The sequence below is a fragment of the Rattus rattus genome, chromosome 1, assembly GCF_011064425.1.
Source record: "Rattus rattus isolate New Zealand chromosome 1, Rrattus_CSIRO_v1, whole genome shotgun sequence".
Classification (NCBI taxonomy): Eukaryota; Metazoa; Chordata; class Mammalia; order Rodentia; family Muridae; genus Rattus; species Rattus rattus.
Window position 1 is genome coordinate 129,150,687 of NC_046154.1, and position 26,139 is coordinate 129,176,825.

General features: G+C 38.7%; 1 protein-coding gene across 1 annotated transcript in view; it reads left to right on the forward strand.

The window, feature by feature from the left end:
- The window catches only part of Slc26a7 (solute carrier family 26 member 7), a 121,027-nt gene that overhangs the window by 20,789 nt on the left and 74,099 nt on the right, over window positions 1-26,139 (forward strand). The window contains exons 3-4 of the mRNA XM_032904998.1: window positions 15,234-15,344; window positions 20,732-20,904. Of these exons, the coding sequence (XP_032760889.1) occupies window positions 15,234-15,344; window positions 20,732-20,904 (284 nt within the window). The remainder of the gene's footprint in view (window positions 1-15,233; window positions 15,345-20,731; window positions 20,905-26,139) is intronic.

Consider the following 26,139-nt stretch of genomic DNA (forward strand, 5'->3'; position numbering starts at 1 on the left):
AGCTCTGGTTGCTTGGCATTGTTGTTCATATGGGGTCTCAAACTCTTTCAGTCCTTTCTCTGATTCAGAAGCAATTCTTTATCCTATATCCATGACCATGGCTGCAGTTGCCTCTATTCTAACAGTGCAATCTGTGACATGCATCTCATGTCTTTCCATTTTGTGTGAACCAGGTGATAACCACATCATAGTTGCTCTTTACTATGGTACCTCAGGATGCTTCTGAAGGAATAAACTCCATTCTGATAATATAATTTAAAGTATTCTATTTCTTATCATCCAGCTTGCTCACACAAGTGCATAATCTCTTGATTGGTCCTCTCTGAGGGAGGCCAGCCATTCTTCCCCTGTTCTTGGTGATGAAATGCCCACATCACCTTATATTTTTATTTCCATGATCAGTGTTTCTACTTTCTACTCTCCATTTCTTCCAACTCCATGTTCTCCACTTTTTCTGTATCTTTGTCAAATTTTCAAAGTTAAGATATTTTAATGGAACTTGAGTTAATAACACTATTTCTTTCCAACCCAACTTCCTTTAGCAATACTTTGAGGTCCAGTGGCATTGCCATGATTGTAGTTTCATTGGAATTTGGCCAAGGGGTTTGTCAAATACTTACACTGGCAGAGCTAAAATAGAACTCACGTGGAACTCAGGGGAACATTGTCAAGTTACTAATTAATTAATGTTTATGATTTAGGCACTATTAAATGCATATGCCTTTGGTCAAGGAATTTCTTTTCAAGCCCTTTTTCATTTTAATTTTATTTAAACTAATTAAAGATTTATTTGCTTTTAAAAAAATTTTGTGTATATATCAGTGTTCACACAAGTTTATGTACACCACTTGCGGGCAGTATCTAAAGAGACTGGAGAGAGTCAGATTTTCTAAAGTAGAGTACAGGCAGTTGCCATTCATCTGCTCTGGGAACTGAATCCCATTCCTCTGCAAGGACATCCCATGCTCTTAACTGCTGAGCCATCTTTTCAGTTTCCTTTGCTTATTCTTTTTCTTGGAAGATAATTTTGTAATTATATTTATGTACAGAAGACTTCGTGTACATTTAACCCAGTTTAGTGGCGAGTTCTTTAGCCTTTGCCTTTTCCAGCTTGGCAAGGCGAGGCACAGACTTAGGACCCAGAACATTGCCTCCTCAGTGGCGGTGGATCTCTTCATATCTGTCATGATAATTGGTCCTAATAGCTTCCACCAGCTTAGCCAGAGCACCCTTGTCTTCTGAGTTAACCTGTGTGAAGGCAACAGTGGTGCATGTCTTCCTGTGGACCAGGAGCCCCAGCCTGGCCTTTCCCTTGATGATGCAGTAGGGCACCCCCATCTTTTGAGACAAGGCAGGCAGGAAAACCACTGGCTCGATGGGGTCTACATCATGGGCAATCACCACCAGCTGAGCCTTCTCAGCTGGAGGAGAGAGCCCTTTGTTTATTCTTAATTGGGCTCTTTTATTTTTTGTTCACATGCACACCTGTGTGTGTGTGTGTGTGTGTGTGTGTGCGTGCACGCGCGCGTGTTCGCTCGTGTGATGCATGGGTATGGTATGGTATATGTGCATGTATGCTGGGTGTGCATACTAAGGTCAGAGAATGATGTTGGATGTATTGATCTATCATTCTCAACCATATTTCCCTGAGACAGGAATCTCACTAAACAACAACCATACTGAAATATAGCAATGTCCAGATCCATACCCTCAAGCCCTGGCCTTGGGGTATAAGGACCACTCTTGGCTTTTCACATGGATTCTGGGGAGTGACCTCATGCCCTCATACATGCATGGCAAGTACTCTCACCTGTTGAGTAATCCCCCTACCCTAAGTTTTGCTTTCTTGATATTGAACTGAATTCCTTATGTATTTTGGATAATCAGCCTTTAGCCAATGTTGACTTTGCAAATATGTTCTCTCTCACAAGTTACTGTCCTTGGCGATGCAAAACTTTGATATAATCTCTTTCCCTCCCATTTTCCCTCTTCTTTGGGATCATGGACAGAACATTCAATGTCTAGAGCACCACACAAGGCTCTTCTGCTCTGCTCTGTTCTTGTAGTTTTGTAGTTTCAAGCCTCAGATTTAAGGTAACTAAGTTTATATTGTAGCTTTATCTTTCTAGTGAGCTTCTTAAAATTTGTAAAATTTAGGACTTACAAAACTTGAATCTGCACTCTAGTTCAATGTCACTTTATGTTAGACATAATTAAAAATAAACTCAGCTCTTCTTTGTCCTAGGTCCTTTCTTCTTGTCTACAATTTACAGACGTCAGATCAGGCTTTCTGTTTGTTCTCTCTGGTCCCTCCCCCTGTTTCTCCTGGTTCCCACACCCTGCATTCTCAGGTCCATGACAGCCTATTATCAGGCTCTGAGGACATGTCTCCTTCACAGGAAACTGTTTCTATGGGTTTGCCACACACCCGTGCACCCAGATTCCTTCTAGCCCCTCTGATATTTGTTTTTCTGTATCTGACAATTCCTTACTCTTCAGTGTTAGATGCAAACCAGATTTTCTCCTTCAGCTTACCTATCTCTTCTCTCCAGGTGGCATCCATGGCTGGTACTGTTTGTTCATTTGTCTTTTCTCATCTATGTATGTATGTATGTATGTATGTATGTTTGTATGTATGTGCATCATCTATCTATCTATCTATCTATCTATCTATCTATCTATCTATCTATCTATCTATCTATCTATCTAATCTATTGTGGCTCTGGAACTCTCTACTCCCTTCCAGCTGGTAGTATTTGGTTATGTGACATGTGTCAGGAAGAAATTATTCTGTACCTTTCTCACAAGCCACAGAGATGATTTGTTTTTAGATGCATCTGCAACATGTGCCTATCTGGAATGCTGCCCCTTTCTTCACTGCCACCACCTGGATGCTGGTGGGACTTTCCCATCTACCACATATCCTCTATGGCAATGTCTGATAAAGGCAAAAGGAAGCCTTCCTTTAAAGAAAAACAGTCTCCTCATAACATTCATCAATTTCAGGGTGATAGCAAGATCATTTTGTAGTCTTCTTTGAATATGCTTAAATAGTATAGAATTTTTAAACTCATAATACAAAATCTCCCCTAATGGATGTATAAAAACACTAGTCTCCTTGTATTGTCATGGCAATCATGTAATCCTGAAACCTGTTTGTATGTGTCATGCACATCACAGATTCTACCTCCCAATGAATGGAGATAGTTTCAACTTAGACATTTTAACAGCTGTAAATAATTCCATAGCACAATTGTAACAAAATCCTACTCTTTGTATAGTGATGCATATTTAGCTAATTGTTGTTTAATCATAACTTAACTTATTAACACATAGTAGTAGGAATTGGCACCCAGGCCTCTATATGAAGTTGCACACGTACAGAGTGGTGTCTCTTACCTACATATTGTCATTTTCCTGTCACTGTGGGTAGTCTTTCCTCTTCCACTCTCAGACACTAGTTCCTATCAGCCAATGTTATTTGCCATGAGGGACAAGAAGTGACCCTGGCCTGGGTAGTTAGAAACTGTATCTTTCTAGATACAATGTTAATAATAATTTGCTTCTGTGGTATAGCGCATACTGCTTTAAGAGCTTTTATTATGCTTTAACAGTAAAAGATGTAAGTTTGGTTGTCATTTTCTAACATGTCTCTTTGAAGTTCTCACTGCACTTAAAATTTTTTTATTTTTGATACTATAAAATAATTACACCATTTACTCCTTCCAACCTCCCCCCACATATCCGCCCTACTCATTTTGTTAAAATTGTAGATGGAAGGTAGTGAGAATACAGTGGGTAGAGGTGCTTGCTTCTAACCCTGATGGTGACCTTTGTCCTCTAACCTCCATTTTTCCTTCATCATATAACCCTAATTTACATTGATATGGTAAAAAATTTAAAGTTTTAAATCAGAGAAAAAAAATTTTTTTGTAACCGTCCCCCCACCCCCCAACCAATCAGAGAAAAATTATGCATCATTACTCTCTTTCTTTCAACTTCTCACATGCTCTAGTCTATCATTTTTCCTGCAGGGTGCAGTCAGTTCTAATATTGATTTGATTTTCCTCCTTTAACCACTTCCCTTAGGTTAGCTCTGGTCAGGGTTTGGGTGACTGCTGAGGCCTCCAGGAGGAACAAACAAGAACCCACGGATGGAGCAGTAGATTCATTGTTGGCCAAGTCCAGGCTGTAGAGGTGAGCAGTAGGTAGAGGTAGAACTGTAGAACATTCTTTCTCAGGCCTGAGTAGACAGTTGAGCTCAGTACTGCTCAAGTTCCTTCCTGTCCAGGCCTAGCTATGGGATTGAGCTGACCTTTCAGATCATAGTCGTAGGAGGTCAAGGAGCTAGACATTCTCTGAGGAATCCCACATTTTTGTTAACCAAGCCCTTCTCTTTCTCTGGAAGCAACATACTCTAACTTTAAATGAGAAGTAATTTTTTCTCTCTCTCCTTTGGTTGACTGTGTCTCATGGGACATCAAAGAGAATGAAACTGACTACCTAAAGTACATACAATGGACTAATGATGCAGTCGCATGCCCGGGATATTTTTTTTTCTGGTCAGCACTGAGGAAGTTGGAGGACAAGGAGCTTCTGAAGGTTCAAACTGTAATCCTCCAGAATCACAGATATGGTCATAACACTTTCCCCATTCTTAAGACTCTGTGCCAATCAGAAGTACCATTTTCCTGCTCATGGGAACATACTATGCAGTCTTCTATCCCAGAAACCACGGAATTCTGTTTTGAACATTTTCCTTCTGTGTAAAGTTATCTCAGCTGTACTCTTTAACTATTTACACCTTATAATTTACCCTTTGTATTATCACTCAATAATCAGTGCAGGCCTTTTTACTTCTTAGGAGCCAACCATTTGTTTTAATGTTTAGTTATCTAATTACGTGTATGATGTTTATATTTATGTATAAACTATGTATGTGAGGCTAAAATGTCAGTTGGGAATTTTTCAGTGTACAGTGTAGAAACACAATATCACACTTCTAATTGTAGCACAATTAAGAAGGGATTTAAAGCAACTTAAATGATAGTTTACCTAGCACTTGAAAGGCAGAGGCCAGTGGAGCTCTGTGATACCAAGACCAGCCTGGTCTACACAGTGAGTTTCAGAACAGCCAGGGAACTGTGGAGTGATCCTGTCTCACCAATCAATCAGCCAGTAAAACAAACAAACAAACAAACAAACAAACAAACAAACAAACAAAAGAGAGACAGGTCAATTAGTAAACTTCCTCTCTTCAAGCATGAGGTCCTAGATTCAATCTCTAACATCCATGTTTTAGTGTGGGCTTGGAATAGCAGAGGCAGAATAGGAGTAAGGAATCAGTAAATTCTCCATGCGAAATACTGTATCAAATATTAAAGTACAAAAAGAGAGGAGGCAGCACTGTTAGCCGCCTCTAACTTCCATGTGCACATATGGTCACATGCTTACACACATAACACACACATCTACACCTAATGAAAGATAATAAACAAATCTGAAGATAATTAATTGCTGTGTAAATAAAAACACTGGAACCAAAACAGAAATGGACCACGTAGCTTTGGTGGCTCCAGATCCTTAGCTTCTACTTCTTCAATGTTAAGAGATTCCAGATGTTTCTCCTCATTCCCATATCGGGCAGATATAAAATATGGTGAAAAGAGAGCAGAAGGAGGTTTGGAAGAAAGAGATGGTAGAAAGGAAATGAAAGGGGACAGTCAGTCAGGGGGAGGACAGATTGACCCAGCACCTCCCTGTTTCATGAGATAGTTGTCCCTACTTCCTAAGTGCTGAGGGAGGACGTTCCTCACACACACCCTTTTCAGTGTCCTTACTTTATTGAAAAGGCAACTGAAGTATGACTGTAGCACAGGACGAACTTTTTATGTCCTTTTCTTGTGCTGCATTGTTGTCACATTGTCCAGATCTTTCATACACAGAATTTAGCTTGTATTCATTGCAGTTGAGAATATGTATCTATTTCTATTTCTATCTATCTATCTATCTATCTATCTATCTATCTATCTATCTATCTATCTATCCATCTATCTATCATCTATCCATCCACTCACCCACCCACTCATCCATCCATCCATCTATCCATCCATCCATCCATCCATCCACCCATCTATCCATCCATCCATCCATCCATCCATCCATCCATCTATCCATCCATCCATCCATCCATCGGCTCAGTGAAGTGTTTTATTAAAGTTACTGGCACTGCAAGTGCTGAGAGGTGCTGGTTAGTAGGGAGCCTTCCAATGCCTGCCTGGCTTCAAGATGAGTTCTGAATTAATTAAAAATACTTCTGTTGCTGCGTATTTAAATCAAGCTGCCACCTCCAAAACTCTAGGATTTTTATAAGAAACAAGTAAGTGTTTACTTCTGGCTAACTTTTAGTTATATAAATTGTCTTCACTGAAAGGATATTGTTTGACTAGTGCTATGATTTATCTAGTGCTATAATTTGTTAAGTTAAAGTTCACAACTTTGATTTTTAAAGTAAAAGTTCCAAGTCTCTTAGCCGCTTGGCTACCTATTTCTAATTTATAGACACATCCAATGTTGTAGTAGAGACTCAGACCCAATGAAGGTTAACAGAAGCCCAGGAGCCCCAAAGGATTTCTGTGAATGAATCACTAATGGGCTGCCACTATTTTCTTTCTTAGACACAAGACATTGGAAAGACTAATGAAGCAATTAAACAGTATTACTTGTGTGAAAACCCCATTCCTCAACACTTTACTATGCTGGCTACCGTCCCAAATACTGTGGGTCCACTTTGTCTTACATTTCTTTAAGATTACACATGCTGAGTCCTGAGCACAGAGTTCTAATTATGGCATCACATGTGCTGGAGATGGAAGGAGGTTTCGTCTTTTCTAAGTACTGATTACACAAACATTCCAAGGACTAGCTTTTACATTTGGCTCCATAACCTCTCCATAGTTACTCAAACTGTAAAATTTAAATAAGCTCATGAGTTTATAGATCAGAAATATAAAGGCTTTGTTATATTGTATCTATCAAGAACAAGTACTTTGACTTTGCTCAGAACCTGAGGTTGAGGTCCTACCACCAGATGGCTTCAGTTTGTATTTCCCTCTCAACAGTGACACTGTGTATCTTTCATTGGGCTGCCATAGCAAAGGGTCACAAATGGGTGGGCAAACATCTCAGAATTGTCTTACGGTTTTGGAGTGTAAAAGTCCCACATGTAGGTGTTAATAGGATTGAATCCTTCTGAGAGCTGCAAGGAACAATACATCCCAGGCCTCTCCCCTTACTTACTGGTTTGCCATAGTCCTTAGTATTTTTTTTTTTTTTTTGGCAAAAAACAAACAATAACCCAATCTCTACTTCTGTCTCCATCTGGTGTTTGGGTGAACTTTTGTCTCTCCTCACAAGATGTTCTCTAAAATAATACCATTCAATTTGCGTTAGCCCCTATCCCCACTACAATAAAATTATTTAAATTAAATGTCTTTAATGATTGTATTCTCAGTATGTATTCCCATTCTGAGGAGTGAGGGTTTAGGCTCACATGAGGGACACAATTCAGCTCACGGTGATAACTAAAAGGTGTTGTGATACGGATAACAGTCAGGGGGCAGTGCATTCTATTGGGAATGAGTTATTTTGACTGTAATTTTTTGGGGGGTGCATAATTAGTTCATATTAAGAATCAAAGGCTAAAACCTGTAAAATGTACTACAATGCCAGAGGAGAACAAGGCTCACGCTTCTGAGTTCTAGGTGCTTGGCTTTGAGTTTATAAGGTGGGATCACTAAACCAGCATCTACACATCTTAAGATGTAATGCCTCTAACGGAATGGCTTTACCTGTGTAATCCTAGCACCAGAGCCCAGTTCTGAATTCCACAACTTCTAGATACAACCTTTTCTGTTTTGTGCTGGTATCAAATCAATTGCCCTGAAACTGAAGTAAAAGTTTATCTCCGTAATATAGAAATACTTTCTAGCTGGTAACTTGCTCTCTTTCTTACCAGTAGAGATTGAGTCCCTTTCTGGTCATCTTAGCCTGTAAAAGCAGAGGTGGAGATTGGCTTTTCTACAAGTTCCCCTGTCCTTCTGGGTCAACAGGCTGGGGCAGTCAGGAAAGCTCCTTTCAGTGCGCCGTAGGCTAGAGAAGGCAGCTGATAGCATTCCACTTTACCTTCAGGGCTTCATAGAAGGATCATAGGGTTCCTAAGGGCTGACTCTCTGAAATTTTAATATTATAATCTAGTATTGGAATCTTTTCTGCCCTAGTATGATGGACTATTACTATGGAAACAACACATTTCCATAAGAATTATGCATTTCAAGGCCTTCTAGAAACCATTTCTTTCTTTCTTTCTTTTTTTTTTTTTTATGTGTGCTGGTTCTATTTTTTTTTTTTTTTTTTATTAACTTGAGTATTTCTTATTTACATTTGAGTGTTATTCCTTTTCCGGGTTTCGGGCAAACATCCTCCTCCCCCTCCCTTTCTTTATGGGTGTTCCCTCCCCATCCTTCCCCCTTGCCGCCCTCCCCCCAACAATCTAGTTCACTGGGGGTTCAGTCTTAGCAGGACCCAGGGCTTCCCCTTCCACTGGTGCTCTTACTAGGATATTCATTGCTACCTATGAGGTCAGAGTCCAGGGTCACTCCATGTATAGTCTTTAGGTAGTGGCTTAGTCCCTGGAAGCTCTGGTTGCTTGGTATTGTTGTACATATGGGGTCTCGAGCCCCTTCAAGCTCTTCCAGTTCTTTCTCTGATTCCTTCAACGGGGGTCCTATTCTCAGTTCAGTGGTTTGCTGCTGGCATTCGCCTCTGTGTTTGCTGTATTCTGGCTGTGTCTCTCGGGAGAGATCTACATCCGGCTCCTGTCGGCCTGCACTTCTTTGCTTCATCCATCTTGTCTAATTGGATGGCTGTATATGTATGGGCCACATGTGGGGCAGGCTCTGAATGGGTGTTCCTTCTGTGTCTGTTTTAATCTTTGCCTCTCTATTCCCTGCCAAGGGTATTCTTGTTCCCCTTTTAAAGAAGGAGTGAAGCATTCACATTTTGATCATCTGTCTTGAGTTTCATTTGTTCTAGGCATCTAGGGTAATTCAAGCATTTGGGCTAATAGCCACTTATCAATGAGTGCATACCATGTGTGTCTTTCTGTGATTGGGTTACCTCACTCAGGATGATATTTTCCAGTTCCGACCATTTGCCTACTAATTTCATAAAGTCATTGTTTTTGATAGCTGAGTAATATTCCATTGTGTAGATGTACCACATTTTCTGTATCCATTCCTCTGTTGAAGGGCTTCTGGTTCTTTCCAGCTTCTGGCTATTATAAATAAGGCTGCGATGAACATAGTGGAGCACCTGTCTTTTTTATATGTTGGGGCATCTTTTGGGTATATGCCCAAGAGAGGTATAGCTGGATCCTCAGGCAGTTCAATGTCCAATTTTCTGAGGAACCTCCAGACTGATTTCCAGAATGGTTGTACCAGTCTGCAATCCCATCAACAATGGAGGAGTGTTCCTCTTTCTCCACATCCTTGCCAGCATCTGCTGTCACCTGAGTTTTTGATCTTAGCCATTCTCACTGGTGTGAGGTGAAATCTCAGGGTTGTTTTGATTGCATTTCCTTATGACTAAAGATGTTGAACATTTCTTTAGGTGTTTCTCAGCCATTCGGCATTCCTCAGCTGTGAATTCTTTGTTTAGCTCTGAACCCCATTTCTTAATAGGGTTATTTGTCTCCCTGCGGTCTAACTTCTTGAGTTCTTTGTATATTTTGGATATAAGCCCTCTATCTGTTGTAGGATTGGTAAAGATCTTTTCCCAATCTGTTGGTTGCCGTTTTGTCCTAACCACAGTGTCCTTTGCCTTACAGAAGCTTTGCAGTTTTATGAGATCCCATTTGTCGATTCTTGATCTTAGAGCATAAGCCATTGGTGTTTTGTTCAGGAAATTTTTTCCAGTGCCCATGTGTTCCAGATGCTTCCCTAGTTTTTCTTCTATTAGTTTGAGTGTATCTGGTTTGATGTGGAGGTCCTTGATCCACTTGGACTTAAGCTTTGTACAGGGTGATAAGCATGGATCGATCTGCATTCTTCTACATGTTGACCTCCAGTTGAACCAGCACCATTTGCTGAAAATGCTATCTTTTTTCCATTGGATGGTTTTGGCTCCTTTGTCAAAAATCAAGTGCCCATAGGTGTGTGGGTTCATTTCCGGGTCTTCAATTCTGTTCCATTGGTCTGTCTGTCTGTCTCTGTACCAATACCATGCAGTTTTTATCACTATTGCTCTGTAATACTGCTTGAGTTCAGGGATAGTGATTCCCCCTGAAGTCCTTTTATTGTTGAGGATAGTTTTAGCTCTCCTGGGTTTTTGTTATTCAGATGAATTTGCAAATTGTTCTGTCTAACTCTTTGAAGAATTGGATTGGTATTTTGATGGGGATTGCATTGAATCTGTAGATCGCTTTTTGGTAAAATGGCCATTTTTACTATATTAATCCTGCCAATCCATGAGCATGGGAGATCTTTCCATCTTCTGAGGTCTTCTTCAATTTCTTTCTTCAGAGTCTTGAAGTTCTTATTGTACAGATCTTTTACTTGCTTGGTTAAAGTCACACCGAGGTATTTTATATTATTTGGGTCTATTATGAAGGGTGTCGTTTCCCTAATTTCTTTCTCAGCTTGTTTCTCTTTTGTGTAGAGGAAGGCTACTGATTTATTTGAGTTAATTTTATACCCAGCCACTTTGCTGAAGTTGTTTATCAGCTTTAGTAGTTCTCTGGTGGAACTTTTGGGATCACTTAAATATACTCTCATATCATCTGCAAATAGTGATATTTTGACTTCTTCTTTTCCGATCTGTATCCCCTTGACCTCTTTTTGTTGTCTGATTGCTCTGGCTAGAACTTCAAGAACTATATTGAATAAGTAGGGAGAGAGCGGGCAGCCTTGTCTAGTCCCTGATTTTAGTGGGATTGCTTCAAGTTTCTCTCCATTTAGTTTAATGTTAGCAACTGGTTTCCTGTATATGGCTTTTACTATGTTTAGGTATGGGCCTTGAATTCCTGTTCTTTCTAGGACTTTCATCATGAAGGGGTGTTGAATTTTGTCAAATGCCTTCTCAGCGTCTAATGAAATGATCACTTGGTTTTGTTCTTTCAGTTTGTTTATATAATGGATCACGTTGATGGTTTTCCGTATATTAAACCATCCCTGCATTCCTGGGATGAAGCCTACTTGATCATGGTAGATGATTGTTTTGATGTGCTCTTGGATTCAGTTTGCCAGAATTTTATTGAGTATTTTTGCGTCGATATTCATAAGGGAAATTGGTCTGAAGTTCTCTTTCTTTGTTGGGTCTTTGTATGGTTTAGGTATAAGAGTAATTGTGGCTTCATAGAAGGAATTCGGTAGTGCTCCATCTGTTTCAATTTTGTGGGATCGTTTGGATAATATTGGTACGAGGTCTTCTATGAAGGTCTGATAGAATTCTGCACTAAACCTGTCTGGACCTGGGCTCTTTTTGGTTGGGAGACCTTTAATGACTGCTTCTATTTCCTTAGGAGTTATGGGGTTGTTTAACTGGTTTATCTGTTCCTGATTTAACTTCGGTACCTGGTATCTGTCTAGGAAATTGTCCATTTCCTGTAGATTTTCAAGTTTTGTTGAATATAGGCTTTTATAGTAAGATCTGATGATTTTTTGAATTTCCTCTGAATCTGTAGTTATGTCTCCCTTTTCATTTCTGATTTTGTTAATTTGGACACACTCTCTGTGTCCTCTCGTTAGTCTGGCTAAGGGTTTATCTATCTTGTTGATTTTCTCAAAGAACCAACTTTTGGTTCTGTTGATTCTTTCTATGGTCTTTTTTGTTTCTACTTGGTTGATTTCAGCTCTGAGTTTGATTATTTCCTGCCTTCTACTCCTCCTGGGTGTATTTGCTTCTGTTTGTTCTAGAGCTTTTAGGTGTGCTGTCAAGCTGCTGACATATGCTCTTTCCTGTAGAAACCATTTCTGTGATTACGTTAGCCTTATATAATTTCACACTGCCAATATATGTTTTTTGAATTTTAAAAATAACTAAAATTAGAATATCTCCATCTTTAAGTTGTCTGTCTGTCTGTCTCTGTCTATTCTTGCATTCACCTGTCTACTATCTACCTATTGTCTTCACATCTTCTATCCATGTATCTTTCTGTCTTATTTCTTTTCCTTTTCATCCCCATCAACCCTTTCGGATTCTTTGTCTTTACATCTTGAAACTTTCATTCGTGTTACTTTTATTGTTATCAAAGATTAAGCAATAGACAGGCTCTATCAGCATTATTTTTCTAAATAATAACATTATGGAGTCGGAGTTTTGCTCACACCTGTAGTGATCGAATACTGTTTCTTTTTTTTAAGGCAGAGAAAAGACAAACTGTTGGTAATTTGAAAATGCCTCTAGCTAGTTAATAGCTTTCTCTATTTTTTGAGGATTTAATATATTTTAGCTTGTAGGAATACAAAAGTGTGACAAAACGCATCTAGTTTACATTATAAAACAAAAATAAATGAGTCAGAAAGAGAGTTTTATGTGAGCGGGATGTGCCTGGGCCTGGACCTTCCTATTTATGGAAAGGGTATTGAAGTTCTAAGGTATCATATAATCTGATTAGTTCATTCCTCTTTTTAATCAGGTCATTCTCTGGAACAATCAATTTCCCTTCACTCCCATACTAGCAAGAAATGGGATCTCATTTATTTAAAGTGGAAGAGTCACATAGGATAAAGGAAATGCATACATCACTTTTGGTCTTCGAGGTTATTCTTGTGGATATGACCCAAATGACATTTCATGTTTACTTTATAGATTTAAAGACCTTTTCAAATGTCTTAAATTGGACACAGTCATTCATGCCTGTAATCTCAGCATTCAGTATAAGGAGGCAGAAAAATGTCTTGATTTAAAAAGTGAGATTCTATCACAGGCAAGTAGAGTAAAACACAAAGCCATTAACTTGGGACAAATATATTTTCTATAATTATTCTCTTCTTAAAGCGAGATCTTAAATGTGAGATCTGATTAGTTCATTCCTCTTTTTATTCAGGTCATTCCCTGGAACTTCAATTCCCCCTCACTCCCACACTAGCAAGAAATGTTTTATTTATTTATTTTATAAAAATATGGTGGGTATGAGGGGATGTGGACATCCTCTTGGAGATGGGGGAGGAGGTATGGGATAAGGAGCAGTCAGAGAGTGGACTGGGAGGGGGATAATGACTGGACTGTAAAAGAAGATTAAAGAATAATTGTAATAAAAATTTTATAAAAAAGTAAGTTTTTTTAAAATAAAAAATTGGTTTATTTTAAAACTGTGTGTCTGTGTCTGTCTGTAGGTATGTGCATGTGTGTATCCATAAAAGGCCAGAAGAGGGCATTGAATTCCTTAGAGCTATTGTTATGGGCATTTGTGAACTGCCCAGTATGGGTGATGGAAATCCAACTAAGATCCTCTACCAGACCAAGAAGTTCTCTCAACTACTGAACTATCTTTGCAACCCTGAAACTAACTTTTTAAACTCCTTCTGTTATGTATTTTATCCATGCTAAACTAAAGAAGGAGATGAATGTTCTTCCAATTTGGTAAATAAATAAAAGGTTTATCTCTATGAGGTGGGAAAGAGAATCAACTGCTCCAGCTCGATGCTCACATGGGCTCATTACAGACTACAGCGCAAAGTACAGCCCAATGGCTTACAGTTAGGAGTGTGTCAGTCTGACCACAGGTGGTGGAATCTAGCATCCCTGTGATTTCACCAGAGGTACTGAAGTGTTTCCATTAAACATGCCTCGTGATCTTCCTTTTTACACCTCTACTGAAATAATAGATAAAGGTGATCTGGTTGGCATGGTCCACACTATTTTGTTCCTATACTATCTGGTTCCCATTCCCCTCACACACAGAGACTGAATTCAGAGATTGCCATGGTAGCCAAACACCGTGCCACCATGTCCTACCTCTCTGGCTCTGGTGGAAGGGTAGTCATGTAAATATGGTATTATTTTCTTTAGAAAGTCATTGAGATAAAAGATACTAAGAGGTTCTGGTTGGTAGGGATGGAAATATTTTGCCTTCCAATGCTAACCTGGGTTCTAGACCTGCTCTTTAATAGAGCCCCTCCCACCAGTCTGATTGTACCCTACACTACTGTTTTTATGAAATTCCAGAGCAGTTTCTGTTGCTCACTCTTCTGTAGTAAATTTTAATCTATTTTCACCAGACTTAGGGATTCCATTACCAGTAAACAAGCTTGAAAAAAAAAAGGAAACAATGGTACAACTTCAATCTATTTTAATCAGAGCATAATTTTTGTCTAATCAAATGCTCAGCATTAAACTCAAATGGACTTTCAAATCTTCCCTAGAAGCATTAATGCCAATGAATAGCTGCAGACAAGAAACTTTACTGAACTTGTGTTAACTCATGTACTGCTAACATTAAAATCACCAATGGTCACGTAGGAAGGTATAGAAACATTTTCTGTGTACACAGAACACACAAGCTATGTAGATACTAGCATCCCTGAAAAACAAGGATGCATCATTGTGAGTTATAGTTTATACACTCATTAAGTAAGCTAAGCTGTTGGTCTTTGCTATGCTAAGAGGCTATAGTTAACTCACAGTCAAGGCTAGTCAATGGGAAGTGGATATGATTGGCCTGGCTGCTATATACACCCTTAGCTTGTGCACTCAGTCCCTTTGCCAGCTTTTAAGTTTGCATCCTTGTGCCTCTGGACCAGAGCCCCTTCCACTTCAGGCTTCTCTTTGTCCAATGGTAAAGCTACTGTTTTTGCCTACTACACATATGCTACTCACAAACAAAATGACCTAGAAGAGTGCTTCTAACATCTCAGTGTATCTAGACATGTTTTGCCTTTACATGATCAAAGATTACTTTTACTAAGAAGGTTCTCCAAATCCCTGTTTCTTCTAGACATTTCTGCAGTTAAGAGAAAAACCAGCAGTGCAAAAACATGTGGTCTTGAGAATTGAAATATGCATATGAATGAGTGATCAACTCCCTCTTAGTACAGTAGTGCTAGTTTTTGTTTTGTTGATAGGTAGGATAATCAAAATATTCATTTTGGCTTTATGCACATCAATGGCTGTTGTATCATGTACTATATCTTGAGTATATGAGATGGTCCTAATTCCTCTGGATTTCTTCACAGGGCTGTCCTTCGCTATTCTTTCATCTGTACACCCAGTTTTTGGTTTATACGGATCTCTGTTTCCAGCCATCATTTATGCGATATTTGGAATGGGACGCCATGTTGCCACAGGTAATAATTATGGTCTGTGCTTAAGCCTTTTGTACAATGAATGAAAGGGACTCAGGGTGTTCATCAGCTCCTGGTTACCTTTTCAAGGCCATTCTCACTGCACTGAGGGATGTGAGGTATGCATATTTATCAGATATGCTCCATGATTTATTGCAGTATCACTGTGTCATAAAAAGGAATCTGAAAAATAGGAGCGTGGCTGAATTGACAATGGAAAAAATATGTAAGTAGTTGAAAGAAAACAGACTGTAAAATTTAGTTGTTCAATTATTGAAAAATATTTCAGGTGTATTTCTTTGATTCTTGAACTAAATTATCTAAGATACTGGTGTATCTTACCCTATATCTCACTCTGTATCTCTGAAAAATACAACCATGAATACAAAGGGTGAACAGTCATAATTATTCTGCTGATAGAATGGACTGCATTTCTGTGTGAGCTACACCTAAGTGCGTGCCTCTTTTGATATTTACAAACGGCATGACCCTGGGTAAGTTTTTAAAACTCTATTAGTTCCCTTTTAGCTAATAAGATGACCCCTCCACCATTTCTTACAATGGTGAGAGCTACACAATTGGTATAGTGTTTAATTTAACACTTGCTTACATTAATGTGACATTGAGGTTACTTACTATGGAATGATGCCTTAATCTTAAATGTTCACCTAATAACAAAATATAGTTCACTGGAGAGAATGCAGATACATTGCTATTTATTTCTGTGAGATCTCAGCCATTTAGGAATAACATTTACGACTCTGTCTTCTGTGGTTAGTTGGAGTTGTTGATTGTATTACTTACATATTGTCACAATTATCAGGAGATGTGTGACTTAAAACAGAAGACTTTCTGTACTTCCGGTCAGTGGTCTGAATAAGTCTTCCAGCCCTAAAATGAGCAGTTGGCAAAACTGCATGCTTTAGCAAACATCTCATTTTCTTAACTTTTCCATCTTCTAGAAATTTCCTCAGTGAACTCCTGGCCTTATAACAGTTTTCAAGGCCCGTGGTGGCACCATCAGATCTTTCTCTATCTTCACCCTTATGCCTCCATCATCTGTATTTATAAGATATGTCCAGGAAATCCAGGATAATCATGTTTTAAGACCAGTTAATTATTGATCTTAATTTCACCTGCTACATTTGTAATTTCTTGATATGGAGCATATATACATATGGATTCTGATGATTTTCATATAGAAATTTTACAAGGCTTTTGCTTATGACACGCACATGTTTTTTTTTCATGAAATGATTTTGTACTTGTATACATTTAATTTTTATATCACTAAACTTTGTTATGAGAGATCAAAAGTTATCAGTTATTTATAGACTTGCTACCTAACAAGGACTCTGTGAACTTGGTTGAAATGCAGATACTGGCTTTCATTGCAGGCATGCTGAATTAAAATTGGCATTTCCACAAGAGTTTTACCACCCCTAAGCCTTGACATTATGACATATTTCAGTCAACAAAAATGGTTCAGAAAGCATGGTTCATAATATTATATCTCACTTGGCATCATAGCTGGTGTGATTTGGGTAAAGTACACTATAATATACCAGAGTAGTGAAGTTAGCCACAGTGAATTCTCAAAAATGAATCTTTATAACTATTCTATATATATGTTTTAGTACATAAGTGCATGTGTGCCCATGCACATGTGTATATGTTTGTATATATGTGTTTGTTTCATAAAAATGTGTATACTATTCAGTAGGAGCATTGTTAAGGGATTTACATGCTCTTGTCTTAAAGAACCCATAAGTGGATATTACTTTGTATTATATATACATTTCAAGTAAACTAGGAAGAAACTTACAGGGTTTCTTATGACAGCACAGATTAAAGTCACAAACCTACAATGTGCACAACAGATATAGCCAAGACTGAAACCCAAACTACTTTTCTTCTTCTTGACAACAAAATGATTTATAATACTCATTGAATGAGTTTTCTTCCAGATGCAAAAGAAGAAAGACACAGAATGAATTAGAAATTCTTTTCTTTAGTATTTATTTATTTATTTATTTATTATTTAAGACATGTTTTCACTACTTATTCCCCTAGTCCAACCTCTAGAATGTTGGAATTACATATGACCCAAGATAAAATAAAAAACAAAGCAAAATTTCTCAATAGACAGCAATTACTTCTAGAAGTCAACGTCATACATAGTAGATGACCTTCATAATCCAACACTTGAGAGACTACAGTAGGAATTCTACAAAATCCCACCAATTCAAGCCCTGTGTGAGCTCTATAGTGGCTTCTAGGTTAGTCTGTATTTCAGAGTGAACTCCTGTCTAAAGCCAATATATATATATATATATATATATATATCATAATTTGATACTAAAATGTATGCATACACAAACCATTGCATTTTATAGATAATTAAGGTAGATATATTACTGGTTGTACAGTTTGAAAATTACCATTTATGTGAGATTCTGTAACTCAAAAAGATATTTAATAATTTACCAGCTATACATGTGATATAGATGTCAAAATACACATTGTGCGAACCACAGTCATTCTGCTGTACAATAGCTGGGTGACATTCTACTTGTGCATTTATATTTCTTAGAACCTGCTAAATCTGTTTTGGTTAAAAGCGAATATTAGAATCATTAGCATCAATAACAAATGGTACACTTTTCCTCCTGATATAAATAACAGAGGAACCACAGAAATGGTTTGTGTGATCTTCCTGTGATCATAACTATAAGGGCCATTGAATCTCTAAAGATGCCCACAAATATTTAATACACAAATCATATTTTGCTTGTATTTGATCATATTCTAGTGCATGTGGGAGATTTATGCTCCCTGAAACTTTATTAAGAGACCAATGTACTTCTGAGAAAGATACACGCCTTATCTTGGGTTTTAGCCTCCCAGTCAGGTGTTAAGAATGCAGTCTGCATTAGGAGACACAAGAAGACATTATACTAGCCTCACTTTATAAACTAAGTGCGACGTCTTCATACATGTAAGCAATGAGTTCTGATTATACCTTCCCTTTCCATCCTTCATCACCTCCTCTTAACAACTCACCCTCTTTTCAATGCCTTTTACATGTTAATGTTTTTGTTAAAGACCCTGGGATTCTCCACTGGAGCTTAGTGGGTTTACCAATGGTTGTTCAAATGATGACAGTGACTCCTCGATTTCTGTAGTTTATCTACTGAAGCCACTACTGGAGTAGCAGAGCTTAAACCCCCATCCTCTTTCTTGATGGGCCATTAACACGGTTCTTCTTGTGTGGACTCAGTGGGAGAAAGTGCAGTTGCACTGAGTTCCCATATCTTTTGAAAGCAATTGTTTGCTGAAGCCAGAGTGTAAAGATGTCGCCCGTGCTAGTTTATTTAGCTATTTGAATTTTCATGACTAACTTAAAATAAAATTACTTCAAATATTTTAAATAAAACGTCATAAAATATAATCGTGACTCAGTAGTCATGGAAAAGAATGAACTGATTTACTCCTTGGACTAAAAAAGAGAAAAATAAATCTGGTTATGATCCTGATATTGTATTTTTAAAATGGCATACTACAAGTTTTCTCTGCAGGATGCCATTTAAAAAATACCAATGAGTATTTACTCAAAGACTTCAATGAAGTGGGTCTTGCAGCTGACTGGGGCTCATCCCCCTGCCCCTCCAACAGAGCCTTCCAGATGGCCCCTTCCGTCTTGTTTAGTTCCTTTCTCTCTTCTACTAAATCACAGGAAATAGAACCCTAAACTAAAACACTAACACATTTAACCAAACCTAACCCTGAAGCTATATTTCTTCTATGGTTTTGCTCTGTGCTTCAGGGAGTATAAAGGCCCCACTTACTATGTGGTTTGATTTCAGGGCTCTCTGTTGTAAATTATGCCTTACCTGATGAATGTTCTTTACTTTGTATTACCCATCTGGGTGCTAGAATCTTGACTCCAATCATTAGTTGTGTTCTTAATTTAGTTCTGTATGATGAGTATGCTTTTTATAGCAATTAATATCTATTGATTTATTAAAAATACCTAGCTGCTCACTGAGAATAATCAATTCTCAGAGAACAGAGTCTAAGCATAACAGAAGACAATTAGTTTTACTTATAAGGCTTATCTAGTAATTAAACATGTACTGGGTGCTAATGACATGCTGTTAGATACTAACTATGATATATTTGTGTGACACATAAGCCTTTTAGAATGTCAAAGGATGAGGAATATGCTCTTTTTAAGACAAGGAGTTTGAGGAAATAGGTATGGGATTTAGGGCCAGGTCCACTGGAACCCACACCTACCATGTTATTCTAAATCCATAGTGATACCACAGCTCTTCTTCAAACCCTCTGGTCTTACTGGACTACTTATTAGACTGCTTACTTCTAGCAAAGAAGACCCTGTGCTAGGTGTCCAGTGCGAGCAGGTGGTGGGAGGGTGCCTATCTCCTGTAGCATCCCTTTCTCTGAAGGCTCACACATAAGCTAGAACAAGGTGCGCTCTTTAAAATATAAAATGAGGTGGTGCTTGCACAACCCAGCATGTGTTGTTTAACCTGGGTTTGCTGAACTTCTGGCAGGACTCAGCATTTCTCATCTACACTGGTGCATTCTCAGGCAAGCTATGCCAAGAGGAAAAGCATCAGAGCTCCTGTCAGGAGGAGAGCAGCATACTGAGTAAAGTCCTCCTTAGAAACCAAGCTGTGAGCATTTCCAGGACACAACCATTGAACTCTGTTTATTAGCAATAGGCAAATATGTGGGCTTAATCATTTTGTGTACCCTAGCATTGTGTTCATAAAAATAAAGTCTACTCAGTTATCATAGGTATCAGGTATCAGAATCATAGGTAGACAGCCTATAGCCTGGTGGGGAATAACTGGATGGACAGTTGTGACTATGGAGTCTGAGTCATATCTTGGAAGACGAGAAATGTGTTTGGTAGATTAGAGGAGTCAACATTTTAGCCAACAGGTTTATAGTTAGTCATTTAAGTCTTCAAGCTTTTCTCCTCTGACTCTCCTCAAACTCTAAAGTATGGGTATTAGTCTCATTTAGTGGATAAGGCAATTTAGAGCCAGAGTGACATGCCTTAGGAGGCATTGTTGGTAGGTTGAAGGCTTGGATTTAAATCCAGGCAACCATCATGTACCTCAGACACTCTCTATACACAGAGTTAGGAAAGTTAGTTGTGAAAGACACAAAAGCTCAGTGGGTATTGGGACAAGTCAGATATACTGTCCTTTTCTTTCTTGGAAAGGAATGAAAGAAATGGGGTCCGGTGGAGTACAGTGTGTTTCTAATAGCTCTCCACGGCTTTTCAATATTCATGGTAGAATCCAATAGTTTTTCATGCTTATATGGAAGCTTTCTGATTTCACTCTCTCTCTTAGGCACCTTTGCCTTGACGTCCTTGATATCAGCCAATGCTGTGGAACGGCTGGTCCCTCAGAGCAACAGAAACCTCACCACACAGAGCAACTCAAGCGTGCTGGGCTTATCCGAGTTTGAGCTGCAGAGAATCGGGGTTGCGGCAGCCGTTTCATTCTTGGGAGGAGTGATTCAGGTAAGCATCCCCGAGACTGCATAGGATGGAGGAAAAGGAACAGAGGGAAAGCGAACAGCATTGCACCTTCATCTTAACTAGCGTCTCTGCGCATTGATAACGTTTTATCATTATGGAAAGATGTAGTGACTCTATAAATGCTGGCTAGATGAGTGAATTAGAATCAACAGATTAGAGATTCAGAGAAACACTTAGTAAAATCTTTAAAGGGGGTTTTTCTTTTAGTAGTGGGAATACAAACATGATGTTGGGAGGTGTTGAAGACTTGGGAGGAGTTGGAGAACGGGAAAGAATTATGATAAAATATACAGCATGAAAATTTAAAAGCAAAAATATAAATTAAAAGTGACATACAATTTTAATAATTTTAAAGAGTGTTTTATGGCCTAGAGAGGTGGCATAGGGGTTAAAAATACTTGCTTTTCTTGCAAAGGACATAGGTTCAATTTTAAGCACTCATGGAGGGCAAAAACTGCCCGTTTAGTTTCAGGGCATCCAACACCCTCTTCTAACCTCTGTGGGTATCAGGTACACATACTGTATGATGTACACACACACACACACACACACACACACACACACACACACACATACACACACACTCATATACATACATACACATATATACACATATGTACACATATATACACATATACATACATACACATATATACACATATACAGGCAGGCAAAACACATGAAATTAAAAATCAAGGTGTTTTACAGATAGAATGGGCATCCTTATAAAACAATGAGGCCAACCTGATACCTGTCCAGAGTATCATGGGAAGGAACATGTGAGAGAAATTCCTACAACAGGATGATGCAGCTTTCTCGAATATTTCTCTACCTAAGCACCCTATGGTCCTGTTGTATACATGGGCAGTGGATGGGACTTAGTCTGTTGCCTTTGCTATCTGGTCTGAGGTCTCTAGACTCAGATCTGCACTACTCTTTGCCTTTTTCATGATTATGAAAAATCAATGCTGCCACATTGGCTACTGTCAAATGATAATTGCTTGTTTTTAATGAATTGTTCATATGTAGACCACATCAGTCATGACTTTAGGATGAACTTTTGGTGACTGGCAACGTGCCAGTCAAAAAAACTTACAGGAGAAAAGGTTTAGTTGTGTTCACAGTTTCAAAACTGTCAGTCCATCATTGCTAAGTTTTATTTCTGGGCCAGTTGTGTCACAGAACACCGTAGAGGGAAAAGGTAGATCATTATGACACAGCTGGAAAACAGAGAGAAGGTGAGCAAATTTGGACCTTTGAAGCCTTGGTAGCACAGTATTGTGATCCACTGCCAGTAACATGGCCTCACCCCTCAGTTTCTACCACCTCCTAGGCACACCACCAGACCATCAATCTATTTATGTATAGCGTTAGAGCCATAATAATGATTTTTGTAAGACCTCTGCACATTGTTTTGGGGAACAAATCTTCAACACACCCATTTGGGAAATACATTTCAAACTTAAACCATAGAACACAGAAAGGCACTAAATATTAGACTGAAAATTCCCTGTTAAGTGATCATTTTTGCTTGCTTATTTCTTGTAAAACTAAATTGTGTATAAACCAGCTTTCTGGATGTCTGAGTTCTAGGCAGATAGAGTCTATTTTGAACTATTGTCTTATGGTTTACAAGATTGAATATGAACATCAGAAAGAGAGACTAGTTAATGATTATGTGAATAAATGGAAAGGAAAAATGTGATCTACATAAAAAAAGAGAAACTGAAATCCTTAGAGTATCGCCTTCTGGTTATGGCAGAAGAACTGATGAATCAAGAGTATAAAATGAAACGAGAACTGAAGTCTGCACAGTAACTGAGAGGAATGAACTACTTTGCCACAATGACAGAACAGACTAGTGGGCCTGTCAGATTTTGCCTTTCAAGAAGCAAAGCCCAGCTGTGGCCTTCACCATGTGTTTTCAAACATGGATAAAGGCACTGTACACGGAGACTGGTGTGGGCTATGGAAAATGCCCGACATGGCTCCATCTCAGACAAAGTCAGCTATGCCAACTGGTGACTGGAGTGCAACTATGTCATATTAGGTTTGATACAGATTCCTCTTAATTCCTGCTCATTTAAAATGAAAATCTCTGCATTAAAGTGGTGAAAAAGATCACAGTGCCTCACCTTGCCCCATTTTCTCCCATTTTGGTTTCTCTTACAAATAGTTATAGGTGTGCACTTTCTTCAGAATAGATCATTGTTAATAAGACTAGTACCTGTCTTCTTAGGCTCATTTTAACCATTTCTCTATGAGTCTCGGAATGATCTTCAGGAATTTTATTATCATTTAGCATATTTGGATTAAGACCTTACTCAGTAAGCTGTAAAAGCAGAGGCCAAGATTCAAGCAAGAAAACTAAATCTCATTGCTCCCTCCCTGAAGCTCCCTAGAAACATAAGAGTAAAGCAGGATATTATTAAAGATAATAAAGTCATTTCATTTTCGTGGCCTTTTACTGCATGTAAAATGTGATCCAGATAGTTGAATGTTTTCTCTTATAAGTTTGTCAGACATCTGCTTCCCTTCCTCTGTCCCAGGCTCCGGTCCTGGGTGTGGATCTGTGAGTTAGTCAACGTTTAAGCAGATGGCTGGACTCTGTTTGACCCCCACACTCGTCTGTCCCTTGTCAAGCTAGGGTCTTAGATCCGTGAGATCCTTTGGTTTCAGCTTCTCCATCTTTACTTTCCATTGTTCTCCATCCGAGTCATTGACAATGAGGAAAGTGTTCTTCAAACACAGTATGCTTTTCAGCCATTCTTGGATTGTTTTTCTTACTTTTATGCTGCCCTTACCCTCCCTTACACATACATTTGACATTATTTTTTCAAGTTTTCTGAAGCAATCATGACCGACCTTATTTCCAGGCTGTATAAATTAGAAATGGTCTCAGTATAAATTAGAAATGGTCTCAGTTGCAGGTAGTCTCCTCAGAGGCAAATCTTAAAGAAATCAGTTGCTTCACTGAGGTATTGGTAGGTATTAATGTCTGTCAACATATTCAATTTGAGTAGATTTTTATGAACAGATCTGCTTTCTCTTATTTCATAGTAATGCCCTGTACCTTAGCATGGTTTTCAGTTTTCAATCTCCCTCCTTCTCTTTCTTATCCTTCCATCCCTTTCCTCTCTCTTTTTCTCTGCCCTTGTCTCCCTATTGCTTTTTCTCTGTCTGTCTGTCTGTCTGTCTGTCTGTCTGTCTGTCACAGGTGATTGATCCCAGAATCCAGGGATTTTTACTGTTTTTTCTACCAGAAATCTTTGTCTTTTAGTCCCTTTCTTTTCAGATTTTAAGAGTTTTCTATGTATTAGGGATTTTAGCCCTTTAAGTATGCCATGTGTTGCTATTTTTTGCTATTATGACCATTACTTAAATATATTTTACCATGAACAATAGAAAAATATATGGAATTCATCAGTCATTTCCTTTCAGTGGATTTTAAGCAAGCAGTAGAAAGCTTCTGTTGACGGCATCCTTTTATATTCCTAGTCAATCAACTTTATTCCTAGATTTTTTATACTGGTCAAAAGGCTATCATGAGTGGACAGTTTTCCTGACTTCTTTTTTTAGTAAGCTATTTTTTTGGTATTGATAAAGTTTATTGATTTCTGTATGATTTGAGGGGTCTTATTTATTGTTTTGCTGCTGTGAAGAGAGTTATCATGGCGAAGGTAACTCATAAAGGAAATCACGTGATTAGAGACTTGCTCACAGTTTCAGAGGGTTAGCCTGTTATTGTCATGGGAGGAAGCAGACAGATGTAGTTCTACCTAAAAGCTTTACATTCGGATCCACAGGCAGTGCATAGCGGCATTGAACCCCGTGTGAGCTATAGAAACCTCAAATCCTATCTCCAGCTTCCTCCACTTCCTCCGACAAGGCCACGAATTCTAATCCTTCCCGGAAGTTTACAGCAACTGGCAACCAACCATTCAAGCATATGAGTCTATTGGGGACAGTCTCATTCAAACTACCACATTCTACTCCTTGACCCTCAGAGTCTTTTCACAATGCAAAATGTATGACTTCAAAAGACCCATAGTCTTTCAGTTTCAAGACAGTTCCAGATCCTAAACTCTTAACTGTAACTCCTTATAAAATAAATAAAAAGATGAGATCACACACTTCCAACCTACAATGGTACAGAACATCCATTACCGTTTCCCAAAGGAGGAAAGCAGGCATAGTGAGGACATGCTGGACAGAAGCAAGACTGAAAACTCTGCCTTAGATGGTTGTTTAGATCTCCAAATCCTAAATTCTGCTTTCTGTTTGGGGTGAAACCCGACCCCATTTGTAGGGAAATCCCTTCAGCTTCTTCCCTTCACAGGAGACCTGGTGTTCTTGGTTGGGTCTTGCCCTGAGGGTAGGACTCCCTTATTCACTTTAGCATCAGGCCTTGGTTTGAGCGTTTTATCTCCGTGAGCTCAGGACTTACTTGGCTCTGACATTACATTTCCAGGTGCTCCTTTTCTATTCAATCTGTACATTTGCCTTCACCCAGCTCGCACCCTTTTGCTGTAGATCTGCAAGTGAGTTATTGCAGATAACCACATGACACAGTCAGCACTAGGCTATTTGGAAATCTCTGCCAAGGACATGAATCCAAAACTCTTTCATTTAGCCTCAGGCAGACTCTTAGGACAAGGGCAAAATAGTGGTACACTCTTTGCCAAAATATCACAAGAATGGTTTGTAGCCCAGCTGCTAATATTAATAACGTTACCCCCTGAAAACCCTCGAGCCAGGTCTCCACACTATCAGCACTCCCGTCTTCTCTGTTCATGCCTGCTAAGGTACCTTATCACTGCTTTATCCTTATACCAACTGCTGCTATATTAGTTACTGTTTTATTGCTCTGAAGAGATACTATAACTAAGGAGACTCTTATAAAAAAAAACAACAACATTTAATTGTAGGCTTGCTTACAGTTTCAGAGGGTTAGTCCCTTAACACCATGGAGGGAAGCAGACAGACAAGCGATATGCATTCACACTATAGGCTACCTTTTCCTCGATAACATTTTCCAGCTATTTGGTGTTTTTCACCCTCTTCCTCTCCTTTTGCCTGTTCCCCCTCCCCTCTGTGTTTTTCTGTCTCTCTCTGTGTGCCTCTCATACACAGTCATTCAAACAATATCAAACTTCCCCTCCCCTTACCACTTTTTATATTGTTTATATTGTAGTGTATAAAATGAAATTGTAGAGT